At 45.3% G+C, this 19,160-nt stretch overlaps 1 protein-coding gene across 2 annotated transcripts in view; it reads left to right on the plus strand.

The window, feature by feature from the left end:
- The window catches only part of MYO5B (myosin VB), a 331,025-nt gene that overhangs the window by 91,059 nt on the left and 220,806 nt on the right, over positions 1-19,160 (plus strand). Inside the window, exon 1 of one of the 2 annotated variants that reach the window (XM_025273191.3) lies at positions 10,919-10,984. The exons of the other annotated variant lie outside the window; for it this stretch is intronic. Within the exon in view, the coding sequence (XP_025128976.3) occupies positions 10,934-10,984 (51 nt within the window). The 5' untranslated portion in view covers positions 10,919-10,933. Of the gene's footprint in view, positions 1-10,918; positions 10,985-19,160 lie in introns of those variants that run through there. 2 annotated transcript variants of the gene reach the window in all.

A 19,160-nucleotide genomic window follows, 5' to 3' on the forward strand; every position in this document is an offset into this window, starting at 1 on the left:
GCTTGTGCTGTGACTCCAACATAAAAGCCTGATGTCGCGAGAAACTGTTGCTCTCCTCTCTGGAGTGTGGTGGTCGCTACTGTCTGCCTCTGTTCTCGGTTCCTGTTTGCCTGAGTGTGGTCCTCTGAGGAGTATGGGAAGTGACCTTCAGGCTCTATTCAGGTGTAACATTTTTTCTGGTTGTAACCTGGTTTCCATTGGAGTATAGGCAAGTGAGGCTAGGTAAAGAGGCCTAAATTGTAGTGTTGTAGAAATAAGTTCAGTGTCAAAGAATGTGAATTATTATTTTTTAACCTTGAGAAAGGCTGTGAAAAATATATTTTGATTTGCCTGAAAGTTAAGAGACCAAGGTCTGTAATTTGTGATTATTAATGATATTATTAGTGAGGAACTGGTTCCGTTGTTGACGGAAACCCAAGAATGTTCTTATCCTGAGGCCCACCTTATTTGAGCATTATTTTTCACCCCAAAGAAAGATGAGAACCATCACAAAGATGAATAGTTTAATTATAATCTTTCATGGTACTGACCTAAACTAAAACAAAATTTTTTTTAAACTGGTACTTTTTACTAAGGAGGTTCTTACTTACATGTTCTGGAATGATGCTTCCTGGTTGTTCTACCCATCTGGGACTCCATGCTCTTGGTAGCAGATTATTAGGGAGGACCCACCAGATTTCAAGGAGCCATCTGGTTATAATGTTAGAAAGAGCTGTTAGGAGTTTGACTAGAGTCGTTATAAAGAAAAACCAAAAGGATTGAGAGGGGAGGATTTTGAACAGAAGTGAGACTGTGAAATGCTGACATTTCCAGGGAGGATTCGGCTACAGTGTCTGCATCTCCCCAGCCTCCGTGGTTCGGGTTGAGACAATATCCACACAAAACACTAGTTAGAGATGGGGACCAAGGTGGTGGCCTCAGCAATGGCAAGGCAGCACTCTGTTACTCTCACATTCAGTGCTGTTGGTAAATTGTTGCAGTCACAACGTTGCCAAAATGTCAAGATAGCTGAGCCCACAAAGCAGCTCACCTGGGCTGCAAACCGAAGGATGCTTGCTGAATACCCAAGGTGAACCTGCAGTCCTAAGCACAGACAAAACAAGGACGGGTGGGGCAGGAGAGAAGGGCAAGAGGGCAGAGTCTGTTTCAAGAGCCTAATAACTCCACCTGCTGATAACATCCAGGCCTTGGGAGTAGCTACTCCTCTTCTTCGAGAGGAATGCATTTGGGCTGAAGAAACACAAAAGACTGCCTCTCCATTACTCCCTGGAGAGGGCAGAAAAGTCTCTCATGGGCTGAAGCAGAAACCGGGGAGAGGAAAGAAAGGCCTTTGGGGAATCATGGGCTGACGTGGGGTCATGCGGTTCTTTTGCCTTGGCGATTTGGGGAAAAGCTCAAACTAGAGTGTGCATGCAGAACACCTGGGGATATTTAAAGATAGAGATTCTCATTCACTGGGTCTGAGTTGGAGATTCTGCACTTTGAACAAGCTTCCAGGTGTTGCTGATGCTATTCCTCTTGTGCGGACCAAACTTGGAACAGCCAAGTTCTAATCTTCTCTTCTGAGCCAGGCCAGACTGAGTTACAGTAGCCTTTGCCCTGTATCAAGGTCTCTTACTAATTGCAGACACTCCCTCTTAGTATTCCTAGTATGTGGCCATCTCTACATCTCTATCTTCTCAACGGGTCCCTGCAACACTGGACCACAGGGGCGATGTGTTACCTGGCTTTTCTCCTCCTGGGCTGCTTTCCTTCTGTGAATTCTCTTTAAACATTCTCTCTTCCTTTTTCCAGGTTAAAACTTGGAGAGGGTCTTTTTTCTTTTTCTTTGTTTTAAAGTTTTTTTAAGCTGTAGCATGTGGCAATCAAGATTGCCTTAGGACTTAAGGTAAAGATTACATGCTACAGAGATGATATGGTCAGGGACTCACAGATGCCTGATTACTGTCTCATTGAGTATCCATATTCTTCCCTGGAACCTGTTTAAGGAACAATTGTCAAATATTGATCAACTTTCCACTAGATGTTGATTAGCTCCAAGCCCAGTGCCTTCCAAGGCAGAGTTCTGGGTTGGAGCATTGCAGTTTTGAGTGGTGGAAATGGCCTCAGCTCACGCTGAACCACATCCTTTTCTAGGGGTCTTACCATGCTCTGCTTGTGTCCTCTGCAAAACAAAGACAGGAGGGAGCGAACAAAGATAGCTTGACACTGGGGAGCCTTTACCTCTGGTTCCGTTTGCCGATCCCTGGGCCTGGAGGAGAGAAGGTGAAGAGGAGGGAGAAGCACTGTGTGACCTTTGGATGACAGTGAGCATGCCCTAGTAGCCGTCAGTATCCTGGGTCTAACCGATTCGTATTACTGTGCTTTGGGGGAAGAGTAAGGAAGCAGGTGGAGGGTGGTAGGCACCTTTCATACCATGCAGACCTTTTCCTGTAACTCAGTTGGTGAAGAATCTGCCTGCAATGCAGGAGACCCAGGTTCGATCCCTGGGTCGGGAAGATCCCCTGGAGAAGGAAATGGCAACCCACTCCAGTATTCTTGCCTGGAGAATCCCATTGACAGAGGAGCCTGGCAGGTTGCAGTCCATGGGGTTGCGAGAGTCAGACACGACTTAGTGACTAAACCACACCACCACACCTGTGCACAGGAGCTGAAGTTTTCTTGTTGGTGGGCCTGGTGTTGCATGACAGTAAACGAGGCTTCAGAGATGCTCGGTGAAGTTGGGATTCCCACGTGTGAAAAGGCATTCTCTCAAGCCCTCACTTAAGTAGCAGAACCAGCATCATGCATCTCTCTCTTCATTGCGACAGCTCAGAAGAAAACAAGATCCTGATTTAGCAGAGCAGATGTCACATAAAACACTTTGCTTTAACTATGACAGAGTGAAACTGTGAGTTAGTCATTTAAGAATTTACTCTAGTGAATATCCAAACAGATGTGCTAACGTACAAGAGAAAACCTGCTCCTCCCTTGCTGTCGGTGGACCACACCTGCGTGTCATTTTAGTTCTTCCTTCAGTTCCCAGGCAGGGCTTTGCTGAAACATCTGGGCCATGCATCTTGGCTCTGAGTTTGGGAGGTGACCACTCACTGGGTTATGGACACTGAGGGTCTGTGTCTGGACCCCAGAACCATGACCCTGTGTCCAGTGTCTTCAGCCAGCCCAAGGAGCTCATGGCAGGCACTGGGGCCCTGTTGAATACTTCTCAGTATGTAGGTAGCCCTTTGGTAGAGGATGACGTTAGTGTGTCCAGTGTTGGATGCCCATTAGCATCACTGAAGCCAGTTGGGTTTGCTGGGGAAAAATAACTGTAAGATGTCTTGTGTTCCTCAGCTAACCATTCTGTGAAGGCACATAGCAGCTCAAAGCTTAGGCCCAAACGTCTGTAGACCTCACCAAATGCCTCCTGGGGGTCAGGACCACCTGTGATCAAGAACGTCTCACCTGAGGTAAGGGCATTGTGTTTGGGGATGAACCCTTGGAGGTGAAAATCTCAGGAGTGACCTGCATTTTACTCACCAAAGAAACAAGGCTGGTGACTTTCTATCTAAGGCAGCCTTTGGGAGTAGAAGGAAACACACCCGGTCAAACTTCTGTTCTCTGTGTCTTTCTTGGCCTCTGCTGTGAATCGCTCTTGCTGGACAACCAGTCCCGAAGCATGGTCCTCACATGTCACTGATCTGTTCTGGAGCCTCTAACAGCCTCCAGTTCTGAGAAGCCTCCCTCATCTGCCCATTCTTACCTGTCCAAATCCATTTCCCATTACAGCCTGACTGCATTTTCTGTTTCAGGTAGGCTTTTGTTTTTTTCCTGTCCTTATTTCAGTTGGTTTTATTCTGAGCATTAGGTATAAAAGATAAGGAAATAGAAAATGTCTGAAGTTGGAAATGCACAACTTCAAACTTCATCGAGGGACGCAGATTGAGACATGTTGGAATATGTATTGTGCCCGTGGCTAGAGAAAATGGATTAAATGGAAACAGAATGGGGAAGTTGTGTTTCAAGCAATGCAGTGTCTCCAAAACTCTGAATATGAACTATTAAAGTATACCCCTAAGTGGGCTTCCCTGGTGGCTCAGTGATAAAGAATCGACCTGCCAGAGCAGGAGACGTGAGTTTGGTCCCTGGGTCAGGAGGATCCCCTGGAGAAGGGAATGGCTTCCTATTCCAGTATTCTTATCTGGGAAATCCTGTGGACAGTGGAGCCTGGTGGGCTACAGTCCATTAGGGTCACAAAGAGTTGGATTTGACTTAGCAACTGAGCATGTATGCACATACCCATAAATAAACCCACAAGCTGTCCTGTTTGATGGAGAATGTTAGTTACAAGCAAATTACATTGTAGAGGAAACAGTCACTGATTTCGCAGGGAATCATTTACTCTGATCTTGATAGGTGGTCTCCTGCCTGGACTTCAATGGGGCTAGTTAGTCTTGTCCTTTCCTGGCTCACACCTCTAGCCTCTTGGGCAAAAACTGTGTAGCTTCCCCTTTGTTTAGGGCTGAGTATCAGTTTCCCAGCTGCTGACTCTCCTTTGCCAATCCCAGGTTGTGTTGGCTTCAGTTTCATGTTGCTTTCGCTGCTCTCTCTCAGTTTCACTTGAATCCCGGTTGCAGCAGGGTCTGTGATCTACTGCCCTGGTTTCTTTGTTGTCAGTGAGTCCTTTGGCACCTGACGCTGCCTCATGAGCTGTCAGTGACTTGCCTCTAGACTTTGCTAGGCTTGGGACTTGTATTGGAGGTTACTCTCCCTCCCCAGTGATTGGTTTGTGTCATTTGACAGTACCTAATATGGACCCTAAAACTTTTTGCCTCTTATGTCTACAAATCCATCATGCTTATTGCCTGGAAAATAAGCCCTATATTCTGCTGCTATAAAGTGATGAATGAGTCTTAAGAAAAATATCAGAATTTACATGTTTACCTATTATTGGCAAGAACTATCCTAACCACACTGCTATAGCCCAAGAAGTTTTGAAACTTCTAGTTGTGTTCAAGCCATCGTATAATTTACACATGGACCAAACACATTTTATCAGTACAACTAAATATGTCTTCATTGAGCGCTTTCAGTGAACCAGGTAGTGGAGTATGTCTGGGAATCAAAAGAGTGGTTAAGATTGCTTTTATGGCGCCTCCTGTCTGGTTGATGTAAGCATATGAGCAGCCCTGGGACAAGCCAGGTTGTACTGGTATGTCTGTGGGAATGGATGTGGGAGGAAAGTCAGAGAAGGCTGAAGTCATGAAGGATGGGGAGGATTACAGGAAGATAAGATAGGGGAGGGTGGAGCATTCCAGGAAGAGGGAATCATATTTGGTTATTTTGAAAATCCAGGGCTTTCTCAAGAAACGGGGTAGTTCCATTGGACTGGCGGACGGCATGTGCAGGGACAGTTCCCTGATCCCACAGCCCCTGGGTGGGCGCCAGCTGCGGCTGCAGGGACCGGGCTGGCTTAGCGGGGTCTCCTAGAGGAGCTGAGAGCAGACATTGGCCAGAGCTGGGGGTATATGGTAGCCAAGCTTCTGAGAAGCCGTCATAGACTCCAATGTTGGGCCCCTGGGCAAATGCAAAGTTAGAGATTATGGAGAGGAGACCAGAACAGGACAGGAAGCAGGAATTCAAAGCAAGGGTGCAGGGAATTCAATTTTTAAGGATGTTCAGTGTGAATGAGGTCAGTGGCGAAGGACTTGCACTTACGTAGAGTGGACCAACTAATAACAGGTTAGTGGGTGGCTCGTAAAGGTCAGACTGAAGGAGAGTGGAGATAGTGGTCAGAGAGCACCGAGGGCCTCGAATAACAACCTGCAGGAGGCTTAACTACTGGTCCTTCTCTAACAAGGAGTGAAGGGCCGACTTGGGTTTCAGGTAGGGGGATCTCCTAGCTATTGGTAGGCTGGGTCAGAGAGGAGAGAGATTGAAAGCAAGGAGACCGTAGCACTTGTCAGTCTTAGTTTAAAGGGAAAGGATGCCTGGACCAAAATGATTCAGATGGGGAAAGGGGAGAGGTGGTGAGGGAAGCAGGTGGGAAAGGGTCTGGTGTGGCTTAGGTGCTGGCTGATCACATCTCTTTGTTTGCGCCAGAGATGGCTGGTTTATACCTACTGGCCTGGCATAGGTGAATCATGTGAAACTGCCTTTCTGTTGGTCAAAAGTGATCACATGTGGTCATTTCATATGCATCAACTTACTATTACAGGGGCTTCCTTTCACTCTTAGAAGTGTTCCAGATTACTTCATCATCTTAGAGACTGGAAGATGAGGGAAAAAAAAGTATTTCCCAAGGTTCTGAATTGTTGACCAGGAGGGACGGGAGAAGCCATCTAGGAGAAAATGACAGAGGTGGCCCTCAATCTATACTACTGCCCCATGGGACCATTTATTAAAAAAAAAATTCTGTAAGCAGATAATGTTTTATTTCCATCAGAGATTTAACACAGACTGAGTACTCTGATGTTCTTAGAACTCTTCACCCACACACCTGGTACCAGTACAGCCTGGCTCCAGAAGTAACTAGGATTGGGAGGTGGGTGATACTGACCTACCTTGTTTGCTAAATTTGGGGCTGACTCATACCTCTGACTTCCAAGTAATTCCATTCTCACTAAAGATGGAACATCCCTGAGGATGTGTGAAAATACGAAGCCTATGAAGGCGGTTCATGTAGGAGCCGTAACAGCCATGTTATGAGTACACGGTCGAGTACTCTGGTGAAAGGGGCACTGCAGACAGTCTTGCTGTGAGAAATGTTGTATAAAAAGTGTTTAAAGCTTAGAGGTTTTTATTACTGAGCAGGTCCATGGGCAGTATGTCCTGGCTTTAGTTTCTGGTGGCCTAATAGAGTCAGTATCATATCATGGGCATTGTGTGTTATGTGCCAGGTGTGTGGGTGAGGAGTTCTAAGAACATCTGAGTACTCAGTCTGTGTTAAATCTCTGATGGAAATAAAACATTTATCTGCTTACAGATTTTTTTTTTTAATAAATGGTCCCATGGGGCAGTAGTATAGATTGAGGGCCACCTCTGTCATTTTCTCCTAGATGGCTTCTTCCTTCCCTTCACAATGCACCACCTTTTTCTATATATTTCATTATGAAATTTTTAGTATTTTCATTGAATTTTCTCTCAATGCAAAAGAACTCTTTGAGTATTATGGAAAATTAGGAAGGTGCAGAAAACAACAGAGAAAATAATGATCATCCCTGATCTTACTACTTTTCTTCCTAACACATTGTCTCCTTCCTTCTTATAATCCCACTCAATTGGAGATAACTGTTAGGTTTTGCTATAAGCTTTTCAGACTTGCCTTTTGCATGCACAAACCACCTGGCCATAGAGCCATTTTTAAAAAACAAAACAAGGATCATCCTGTATGTGTTGTGTAATGTTTTCATTTAATATGCCCTGACTATCTTTCCAAAGCAAGCGTGTTAGCCTGCTACCACATATTAGTCACACGAACGACTGTGCAGTATGTTTCCACGCCATGACTGATGGAAATTTAGGCCAATTCTCAATTTGTACAACTGCAAACCATCCTGCAGTTAATATCCTTATTTATTTACTTCATCTCCAGGTGAGTCCTTTTGTAGGAGAGACTCCTAGACTTGACCAGACTTGTCCACCTGGGTTAAGTTGCCCTCCAGGTTTAACCCATTTTGTTATTCTGTCAACAGCGTTGAATGTGGCTATTTCCTTACCTTTTAGTGTTAACCAGTCTTAATATTTTGCAAAACTTGTAGGTTAAAAAAATGGTATGTTGCTGTTTAATGGCCATTTCTTAAATCAAGGTTAAGGATGAATATCTTTTCATATGTTGATTCACTTTTTTTTTTTTTAAACTGGAGGAGAATTGCTTTACAGTGTTTGGTGGTCTCTGCCATGCTAAATTGCTTAAGTCGTGTCTGACTCTGTGCAACCCCATAGACAGCAGCCCACCAGGCTCCCCCATCCCTGGGATTCTCTAGGCAAGAATACTGGAGTGGGTTTCCATTTCCTTCTCCAATGCGTGAAAGTGAAAAGTCAAAGTGACGTCGCTCAGTCGTGTCCGACTCTTAGCGACCCCATTGACTGCAGCCTACCAGGCTCCTCCGTCCATGGGATTTTCCGGGCAAGAGTACTGGAGTGGGGTGCCATTGCCTTCTCCGGTCTCTGCCATACATCAGCATGAATCAGTCATAATCATATAATCTTGAGCCTCCCCACCCCCCCATCCCACCCCTCTAGGTCGTCACAGAGTGCTGGGCTGGGCTCCCCATGTTACACAGCAGCTTCTCACTAGTTATCAACTCTTGGTCTTTAGAAAGGTTGTTTATGTATTTTGTTCCTGATTTATAGGAGCTCGGAGAGTAAGATACTAAACCTTTCTTTGTACATTTGCGCATGTTTCTTAACTATCATTTGTTTTTAAATTTGTTTACGGAGAATCTTTAAAAGGAATGGCATATCTGTCAGTCTTTTTCCTTTATGGATTTTGAATTTTATGTCATGCTTATTTAGGCTTTGAAATTCTTAAAGTGTTTTTGGAGCCCAACAGTCTTGACATTTATTCAGTGATGCAGTAAGTTAACTAACACTAGAGTGTCTCCTTGATGTGTTCGGTTCCTACTTAAAACGGGATCATTTCTAACGCCTTTCTTAATTTCATTTTGAGCTCCCGTATGTCAAAGGTGTTCCTAGTGACAGTGGCCTTTTAAGAAATTGAATATCACCCCTTTGGAGAACCTGAAAGTTATGGCCCAGTTAACCATTTGACTAACTTCTTCCAGGAACCTCATGGTTTCCATGGCACCTTTATAACTCTTTTGTTGTGTAGACAGGATGCTTTTTCATTAAAAACTGAATCAGTCAAAGTTATGGGTTTCACACATGTTCTGCTTTCCTGAGGTTTGTTAGAACAATGCCCAGAAGCAGGAACTCCATACTCTCATCTCCCTTCCCATTTAGCTGTGTGACCTAGGGTTTGTCATGTAACCTTTGTAGACTCCTCATTTTTCAAATGCAAGACTCAGTCATTCCCTCAATGCCTCTCCCATCACTGTTTCTTGGTTTTATGATTTCATGATTCTTCTGAATTTCAGCTTAGGGCTGTGGCTCTGCTTATCTGTCATTTCTTTCTTCTAACCTTTTCTATCTTCTGAGCCTCTTATTTGAAATCTTTTCAAGGCAGGCAGTTATTCATTTGGATTCTTCTCTTTGTTTCTGCAGACCCTTGGATGTGTCTGCCTCATTTCCTGGACTCTGTCTTTGCAGCTGAAATTAGAAACCTGGAGAAGCATAGCAGATGCTAGAGTTTTATGAAGTAACAGGCCTAAAATAGCCCAAGTCTACTGGCAGAGGGTTTGGCTGTAATTCCAGTGACAGGTCCTGATGGGGCTGACCTGAGTAGGTCCCCAGTTTCTCCTCGACTTTTGAGGATGGCTTCAATACATCATCATCCCCTTGGCCAAACCCTTGACTTGTATAGTCTCATTTCCCCCTCTTTTCCTTTCAGTGTGTTAGTATTAAAAGCTTTGGGAAAATTTCAGTACAAACCTGTATGTAAATGGGAGTTTAGATCTGAAGAAGCTACAGGCAGGCACTGAATAGAAGCCGGACTGGGGGGTGAGTACTGAGTTGTAGGTACTGGGGGCTGGTGATATGTCAGGTGGCTCTAAGGCATGGGGCTCATTTGATAAACAAATGAGTACCTGTGTGCCCCGAGAGACTCCTGCACAAGGAGAGAAGCAGCCTGGAGTGATGGAAAGAAGGCAAAATAGTAGGCTGATTTGGGTTGAAGTCTCGATCCCTGTGTCAGGAAGATCCCCTGGAGAAGGAAATGGCAACCTACTCCAATATTCTTGCCTAGGAAATTCCGTGGATGGAAGAGCTTGGCAGGCTACAGTTCATGGGGTCGCAAAGAGTTGGACACGACTGAGCAGCTAACACTTTCTGGGGCTGTCCCTTGCCTTTTGTTTCAGGTATATCCCTTACCTTCTGAGTCTACCCATTTGTGGGATGATTGTAAGGATTAAGGGATGAGATTCATGTATGTTGACTGTTAGGAGGCGCCATCTTCAAATGGTGATGATAGCTTTCTAATACTTGTGGTGACTGAGTTGCAAGGCGTATGCAAATAAGTGGACTATGAGTAAGATTTGTAAATGCCCTAGGACACTTTACAGATAAGGTGTTAAAGGACTTGGAAAACAGAGTTCCTATCACCCTGAGTGTAGGAGGGGAATGCACAATGTTCATATACTAAATACTCGATTAATCAAAGCTGCTATAAGATAGTGCGTGTATGCTAAACTGTTTCAGCCGTGTCTGACTCTCTGCAGTCCTATGGACCATAGCCGGCCAGGCTCCCCTGTTCATGGGATTCTCCGGGCAAGAATACTGGAGTGGGTTGCCATTTCCTCCTCCAGGGAGTCTTCCCGACCCAGGGCTTGAACTCCGTCTCTTACATCTCCTGCATTGGCAGGCAGGTTCTTTAGCACTAGTGCCACCTGGGAAGCCCCACTGTAAGATAGGCTGCCACTTTAACAATTCCTTTATAAACCTCCGGTGCATTTAAATGATAGGATAGGACCTCATCCAGTTTTCTTTGTCCAAGTGGCAAGTGACTGTGATGTCCTCACAAACATAGGTGGAGTTCTTACGAAAAATTCCCATCCTGGCGGCGCATGTATACCCAAGCACACCTGCTGATATGTAATTTGAATGCACTTCCTCATAGAAACGTCTTTACTCTATTTGGAGCATATGGGCTGTGTGAGCTGTCTTGGGAACCTCTCACTTCTAGGATGGTTTCTATGGAAAATGTGAATTTTGAGTTCTAGACTTAGAACTTAGAACACAGCTTGTTTGAACATTGATAAAGAGAAGCCTCACTTGATACCCCAGGAGGATGTGAGACCATGTCATAAGTGAAGTGGTACAATGAGGTTCTTCCTGAATGGACCCAAGAGGTAGTAGCTTCCCTGTGCTGCATTGTAACACACGCCAGGTCAGTTGTAGGAAGACTTCAGTACCTACAAGGCTACGGAACTACTCTGCTTTGATTTTAAACATTACATTTTGAGACCTTGGTTTAAGAAAATTGCCTTAAAAGTCAAATAAAAAAAGGAAAGGGCAGCATCAGTAGCAGGAACAGTAACCCACCCATGGTGGGGTGGTGGCGATTTCCTGGTTTTCTGCAAATGATGACTGTAGAGCCTATGAATATTGCTTGTTGAATTCTAGATCGATGTGGAGACAAACCTAATAAGGGATTTAGTTACTGTCTCATAGCTGTTGTTTCCTGGAATCTGTGTCCCTTTGGGCTGTTGTAATAGAACACCATAGATTAAGTGGCTTTTAAACAACAGAAATCCATTTCACCTTGTTGTAGAGGCTGTGAGTCCATAATCAAGGCAGGGGCGCACGCAGCATCTGGTCAGGGATGCTTCTTGGTTCGTGGATGGCCATCTTCTCTCTGTGTCCTCCGATGGTGGAAGGGGAGAACTCTGGGCTCTTTAGCCTCTTATAAGGGCACTAATCCTGTGCATGGGGCTCCACCCTCATTACCTAATGACCTCCTAGAGGTCCTACCTTCAAACACCATCACAATGGAATTAGGTTTCAACATACGAATTTAAGGGAGACACAAACGTTCGGTCTACATCACCCTGTCAGCAGCAACGGCTTTGTTCTCTCGGGCAGCCCTGAAGTCTGTCTTCCATGAACACCCTTTGTTAGGTTCCTTCAGAGGAGAAACTTGGGTTTTCTTTTTGTATTTCTAACACTTGAATAAGGTTTCTATAACTTGAGCTTTTGATAAACTCTAAAAAAAAATAGTAGGAAACTGGTAAGTCTTCTGAAAGATTACTTTTGCTAGATGTAATGGACAGGAATAATAAAGATTAGCCAGGAATAATGGACATCAGAATTTTTCTCCAAAATAGTACCAAGAAAGGGAACAATAGAAATCAATCAACAATCTGTCAGGCACTAGCATATGCCTCTACTGAATTGAGAATTTTGAAAGAACCAAAGATGTATAATATACAGCCCTTCTTCAAAAGAAGTTTATAATGTAGATAAGATAGATATGCAAAACAGTGACTGGAAAAGACAGTATGAAATGAATTACTTTGCTACAAATCATTTTTGGAAGATGGGGGATATAAATTATACATACACAAATGCATGCATTTTAAATGCCTTGTGCTCAAATGCATAATCCAGGCAACTGGAGAAATTTAGTAATTTCTGAAATACAGGCTTGAGCTGGTCCTTGAAGTGAGGGTAAGCTAAAGGGTTATGCAAGAAGATATGTAAAAATGTAGATTGAAAAATTGCATTGTCCTATTTTATTCCTAATAAGCTAACCTGGAGTTCCACAGAAAGGAACAAAATTTTTGTTTTAATGATTTTAAAGTCCCTTGAAAAATACTTCATCTCGAGTTTTCACTGGTGCGGCCACCTGTGTTTAAGCGTGTCTGTGGGGCTGACACGTGGACTCCACATCACTTCTTTTTCTGATGCGTGTGGCCGCTGTTCCCAACGTATCTGCCGAGTGAAGTTTGCTGAGACTCAGATCTGATCTCACCTTTATCTGGCTCAGAAGCTTTCAGTCGCTTCCGACAGCTCGAAGTCCTCTGCTCTTGCAATGGGTGTGCAGCGTGCTCCTCAGTCCAGCCTTTTTCCTCTGCCTTCCTCTGTACCCCCAATCCACAGCCAGCCTTACAGCAGGGTCCCCTCACCCACACCGCCTGCTGCGTGTCCTGCGTGTGGGTCTCTTCCTGATACTCCCTGCCTCTGCGTGCTCAAATCTTGCACGGCCTTCACATCTTTGCTCAGATGTCACTACTGCCATAAGGCCTTCTTATCTTTGTGGGAACAGAATCCCTGCCCCTCTGAGTCTGGCGGCACCCAGCCCACCTGCTCCCGTGGCCGTTGGCATGTTCTCCTCTGTGTTGCTGGTTTTTGAGGACATTTTTCTCCTCTTCCATTTTGGTTTTCCTGCACCTCGCATCAGCTGTGCTTTCCACACAGGAGGCCTTACCTCCCCAGAAAAGGCATCTCCAGCCCTCACCCTACCTAGTGAACACCTGGCTTATTTGTTGCTACTCTTGCACGTTCATTTGGAGGGTTTTGCTGATGTGTGTAGAGACGGTGGACACACGCAGACAAGCATATGATTCTTCTAACATTCCACTTGATAATGCAGTGTCTAAGATGCTTTGTATCCACGGGAGTTTCCCAGGGACGCTGTGGGGTGTGATGGGGCAGACGTCAGAACCCTACCTAGCTGTAGCTTAAGGACACACTCTCAGGATGTAGGGGGAAAGCTAACAGCTAGGATGTGTCCCTGGCCACAGGACTGCGTGGGGTTGGGTAATGGCGCAGCCTGGTTGTTGCATTGTTTGCAGCTGTTGCACACACAGGCATGCCCGCTGTGCTGTTGCTGTGGGTCTCCAGCATGGCCTGCCGTAGAGGCCACCACTCCCAGTTAGTCTGGTTTGGGGTTACTGGTAGAGGGATCTCTTGTTTGGTTATCTGTTTTTCTGCATACAAACCACCCCAATATTTAGTGGCATAAAAACTGTAGTCTTTTTTCATCTCGCATGGCTGTGGGTTGACTAGTCACATGTGTGCCCTTGGCCGACTCATCTGCTCTCGTAGCTTCACCTTCAACCTGTAAACATAAGACCTCTAGGCTCATTTCTTAAGCCTTCGCTCCCTTCCTGAGCTCTAAACATAAATATCCAACTGACTGCTGGCATAGTCGGCGAGATTCCCCCAACCTTGGCGTTTCTACAAGGGAGCTCTTTATCTTTGCCCTGAATGTGAAAATTGTATCATTTCTCTTTAAGTCTCCAATGCCTGCATAGTATATGGCACAACCAGTAGATTCTGAGTAATACTCGCTGAGTTAATATGTGAACAAACACTTATGTAGACCCACCAGTAGGAGAGGAGATAAATAATGGTCCCACGTGCGGTGGTATACTGAAATGAGTGAAGCAGATCTACTTGTATCAAAAAGGATAAACACCAATTATGAGTAGGAAAAGTAAAATTATGTAGTATATAGTATATGCTCAAGCCCCGGGAGATGGTGGAGGGACAGGGAAGCCTGGAGCACTGCAGTCCATGGAGTCGCAAAGAGTCAGACAAGACTGAGCGACTGAACAACAATGTATCTGCTACCATTTGTCTAAAGTATACAGCCCCAGATATTGTGCATTTCTGCATTTATATTTTTGTGTTCCTGGCTATTGACATGGGTGTGAGGGAACTCTCCACTGTCAATATTGGCTATTCTTTGGGGGTTAGAGGGTGGGCAATTACAGGGGGATGGAACACTCAATGGTAATATTAAATTTATTTTTTAAAAAATCCAAGGTGAGTAGGAATAGGCTATAAAATGTTAACTGTGTTTTGAAGATACAGATGTCTGCTCTAACTCCTCTATACTTAAAAAAACTGCAATATATTAATTTTTTTTAAAAAAAAGGAAAGACGATGATGTACTGGGGTCAGCAGGAATAAATGTAGTGAGCCTCGCTGAGAAGTTAGGTAGGGACTTAATGAGGGTCACACTTCTGTGCCAGGCATTAGAACCCAGATGACGTGGCCCCGCCCAGCTGATCTTTCTGCTCTGCCATGTCATCGGATTATACTCCAACCTAGAATGTCTGGTAAGCGTAATCCATCGTTTTCCAGTCATGTGGATGTTGACTGCCCATTACTTGTGTCAGTCAAGCCCTGGCTGGGCGTGGGATAGCCAGGGAATATTTAGGGCTTGGCTTCTTACACCACTGTTCTGACATCTCTTTAAGGAGGGTCTCAGTTGCCATCCCTGTAGTGCCAGTGGGTCTCACAGATGGTTTAATAGATGCTCCCAACAAAGGCACTGTGTGTGATCCCAGAGCGCTGAGGAGAGGTGGCCCCGCATTGAGAGGTGCTGGTCCACTTGGCCTGGTGCCTCGGAGGCCCGGGAACTGTATCTGAATTGTCCATGTATCTGTCTTGGCACCTGCCACCTTGGTGCTTAAATATTTATTTGAATTAATGGACCCAGGAATGTTTTATTAATGTGGCTTTGTTCATCAGGATGGGGCTGAAACCTTCTCCCTGTTTGCTGAGGGTAAAATGTGATGCCATAGGCTTAGAAAAGTCATAACAGAGCCTGGAAAGAAACCTTCCACCTGGAAGGAGTTTCCTGGGAGCAGCGGTGGAGGTTGCTTTGCAGTTCTGATATGAGACCCACGTGCTGGTGGAAACGCCTGGCTGTTTGCATCAGCTTCCCTGGGGCTGGTGGCCACAGCCCCTTTCCTTGCCCCACGAGGCAGGCAGCTTGATTCACAGCACCCTGTTTCCCCACCCCCAGTGTGAGGTGAGGTGCTTCGCTGTCAGCTCAAAGCCAGCATCCCAAAGACAGCTGACGAGTATGGAGGACCACATTGCTATAGGAAGGTAGCCTGAGCCTTTCTGGAGACATTGCAGTTTATGGGGGGTGGAAATGGATATGGTATTTACGTTCTCCCTTCCCCACTTCTCATGTCAACTGTGTTAACTGTTACGGTGATCAGAGCTGAAACAGAAAGTACAGCCTCTCAGAAACCAGCTCAGGACATGGCAGATTCCTACTCCGTTGTGAGTTGCTGCTCTTCTCTGTGGGCGATAGCTCTGTCCTCAACAGCCTACTTGTGTTAAATGATCTTACTGCACTCTTACAGCTGATTCCATCACCATAACTAAAAGTTTTAACTAATGTGATCTCAGTTTCATATTACATATGATTTCCAGAAGACAATAACAGGTGAATGGCTGATGTCCTTGGGAAAAAATAACTAGGTAACATATTCATTGTTTAGCCTGGCAGTGGAGATGGAGCTGGTTATTAGCTAGTCATTCCTCTAGGTGTTAGAGATTTAGATCAGAGTTTGTAAAGTTCTAATGAATATGTGATGTGTGACAGCTTTTCCTGTTATGCTTTTGGCTTCCTGATTAAACTAACAAGTTCGTATGTTGGAAAAACTACCACTGCCCACTCATAATGAATTACCCGGGCAGAATAAGCAGGAAGGGCTGGGAGAACTGACGTTATCCATCACACAGAGAGGGTAACGTGGGCATGTCACAGTTCTGAATGGGAAAGTGGGTGACGATGGACTGAAGCCCTGCCTCGGAGTTAGGAGGCCTGGGCTCCAGCCCTGACTCTGCAGTTTCAGAGGAAGAGTGGACCGGGTCACTTAAACTTTCTCAGCCCACCTCTGCCCCCTTGTTTTGCCAGAGATGGAGTAATATGTACTGTATTTATCAGAGGTGTTGTGAGGTTCACACTAAAGGCTTAACGTTCTCCCAACTATAATCCAGTTCTGTTGTCATTGCCGTCCCAGCAAGCATCAGGGTTCTCTGGCAGTGTGGTTGACCATTGGACAACACAGGTTTGAACTTCATGGGTCCACTTACGCATGGATGTTTTTCTGTAGTAAATACTATTGTACTGCTGCTGCTGCTGCTGCTAAGTCGCTTCAGTCGTGTCCGACTCTGTGCGACCCCAGAGACGGCAGCCCAGCAGGCTCCCCTGTCCCTGGGATTCTCCAGGCAAGAACACTGGAGTGGGTTGCCATTTCCTTCTCCAATGCATGAAAGTGAAAAGTGAAAGTGAAGTCGCTCAGTCGTGTCCGACTCTTAGCGACCCCATGGACTACAGCCTACCAGGCTCCTCCATCCATGGGATTTTCCAGGCAAGAGTACTGGAGTGGGGTGCCATTGCACAACTGGTTGAATCCAATGATGTCTATACAGGGAGTGGATTATAAATTATACATGGACTTCTGGCTATGCAGAGGGCTAGCACCTCTACCCACTGTGTTGATCAAGGGTCAGCTGTATGGATTCGGTTACAGGTTCCCAAAAGGTAAGAGCAGGAAGAGGTGGGAAGTCTCCAGCAAGGCAAAGAGCTGCTGTGTGAGTGGTGAGTTCCCCAGCTTTGAGAGTCTGTAAGCTTAAGGTCCTCTTCCGCTCAAATGGAGTAGTTCCCTATGAACACATTTTTCTATATATCAATCATCTGTGAGGCATAGGAAACATTAGTGGGTCTGGAGAGAACAATAAACATGGTTAAAGCAAAGTTTTGTTTTGTTTTAAGAGAAATCTAAGAGAGGGAAAATACTCCACTCTGTCAGAATTGACACTTGATTTGCCCGGGATAATGGATTCAAAGCAACACGGATCTCTGTTTTCCCCTCTTGTATAACAGATGAGAAGATTTCCTCCTTTAAGTGGAGGGTTTGTGCTACTAAATGCTGGCTAACAGGTACTGGGTATTGTTCTCAAAACTCCACATATTACTCATGGAGTTCTCCCACCTACCCACTGGAGGGACCCACTCATAAACTGATGCCCAGGAAGGTTATGTGACTGGCCTCAGTCACACGGCTACTCCTTTGCAGGCAGGCTGGCTCCGAGTCTGTTTTACGGTGACACTCCTGTGGTCGTTGTTCAGGGAAATGACAGTCATACTCTGCAATTTGCTTTTAATTATCAGTCTCCCTTGAGGTAGACTGGTGTGGTGTGTCTGAGGATGAATGAGTTTGGAATCTTTGACTTTGGGGATCTGTTTGGGGACTCCCACTAGGGGGTTTACCTCCCTTCACTCCCAATGGAATGTGGCCTTGGGGACCAGACGTGTAACTGAGGCAACATCTCTGCAGAACGGCTGGCCAGATGTAGGAAAACCCTCTGAGGCCCAGACATTGACTTGTCGTAGAAGGGATGGAGGCTCAAATAGGTTGTGTGATATTAGCATAGTTCACCTATCTGTTCAGTCTTTGCTTTAAGCATAGTAAAGAGGAAGGCCTTTTTAAAAAATGTATTTAAAAATATTTTGACTGTGTTGGGTCTTAGTTGCTGCGTGCAGACTCTCTAGTTGTGGGGTGCAGGCTTAGTTGCTCTGGGGTATGTGGGATCTCAGCTCCCTGGCCAGGGACTGAAGCAATGTTCCTTGCATTGCAGGGAGGATTCTTAACCACTGAGCCACCAGGGAAGCCCCAAGAGGAAGGCCTTTGATCAGAACTGGTCTGCCTTTTCAAGAGTGCATTTTAAATGTAGGCTGCCCCTGACGATATCAACAGATACAAACATTTCTGAGACGGGTTGTGTGGAGTTTTAGGATGCCGTTTCCCACTGGGAGTATTTTTGCAGGTGACGGTTCCTCGTTCGGTCTATTTGGTCATGGTACTCTGGAGTGGTGATAGTCCCGGTGTGAGACTGCGTGAGGCCTGAGGCTGGGGTCTGCTGACCGTGAGGTATCGGGTGCGGTTCCTGGTTTGGGGTGACTGATATCTGGCATTTTGCCTGCCTCATGTTGTGTTTGACCTTTTCAGACTTTCTCCGGCCCTGGGTGTGCTTATGGGCCCTGAACCCCATCACACTCGAGGTTGCCTCGACTGTGCTGAAGAGACATTTCCCCTTGGCAGCTGTTCTCGGCTATTTTTCCCCAAATGGCAGTGAACTGACACAAGGGTGTGAACCACCAACATGCCACGCTTCTCTTAGAAGTGTGTTTGTGTTTTCAGAAAATGTTATTGAACCAAGTGAATTGCTCCCTGGTAAAATTGGACATGGCTTAGTGACTGAATAACAAAAACAATATAGCATCACCGACTCAATGGACATGAATTTGAGCAAATTCTGGGAAATAGTGGAGGATGGAGAAGCCTGGCGTGCTACACTCCATGGCATTGCAAAGAGTTGGATACGACTTAACAACTGAACAGCAACAGAATCCCAATAAACTTGAATGATTTGGTGATTTCAATTCTATAACCAAGAATTTGGGAAGTGTGAAATAGGAGTGAACAGGCCACTAGATGCTTAAACCCTGCTCCCTTCCTCAGTTGCTTCTTTGTATAAATTGTGAATTTCTAGCTTCTGAATTTTATTTTCTAACAAAGCTTACACAACAGACGGGAAGATAAAGAAGGTTGCCAAGTGTGAATTGTAATATGAAGTGTTACTTGCACTGAAAAAAAAAAAGCCCAGAAATAACATTTTTTTCCGCATATGGGTCTTTATACCCCAGGACACATGATTTGTGTACTGTGATGGAGAACAAAGCAGAAGCAAACCCCTAAGCCAGCCCCAAAGCACAGCGATCTGCTGTTTGGGAGAGAGCTCTTGTATGT

Source organism: Bubalus bubalis, chromosome 22 (genome assembly GCF_019923935.1).
Source record: "Bubalus bubalis isolate 160015118507 breed Murrah chromosome 22, NDDB_SH_1, whole genome shotgun sequence".
Taxonomy (NCBI): Eukaryota; Metazoa; Chordata; class Mammalia; order Artiodactyla; family Bovidae; genus Bubalus; species Bubalus bubalis.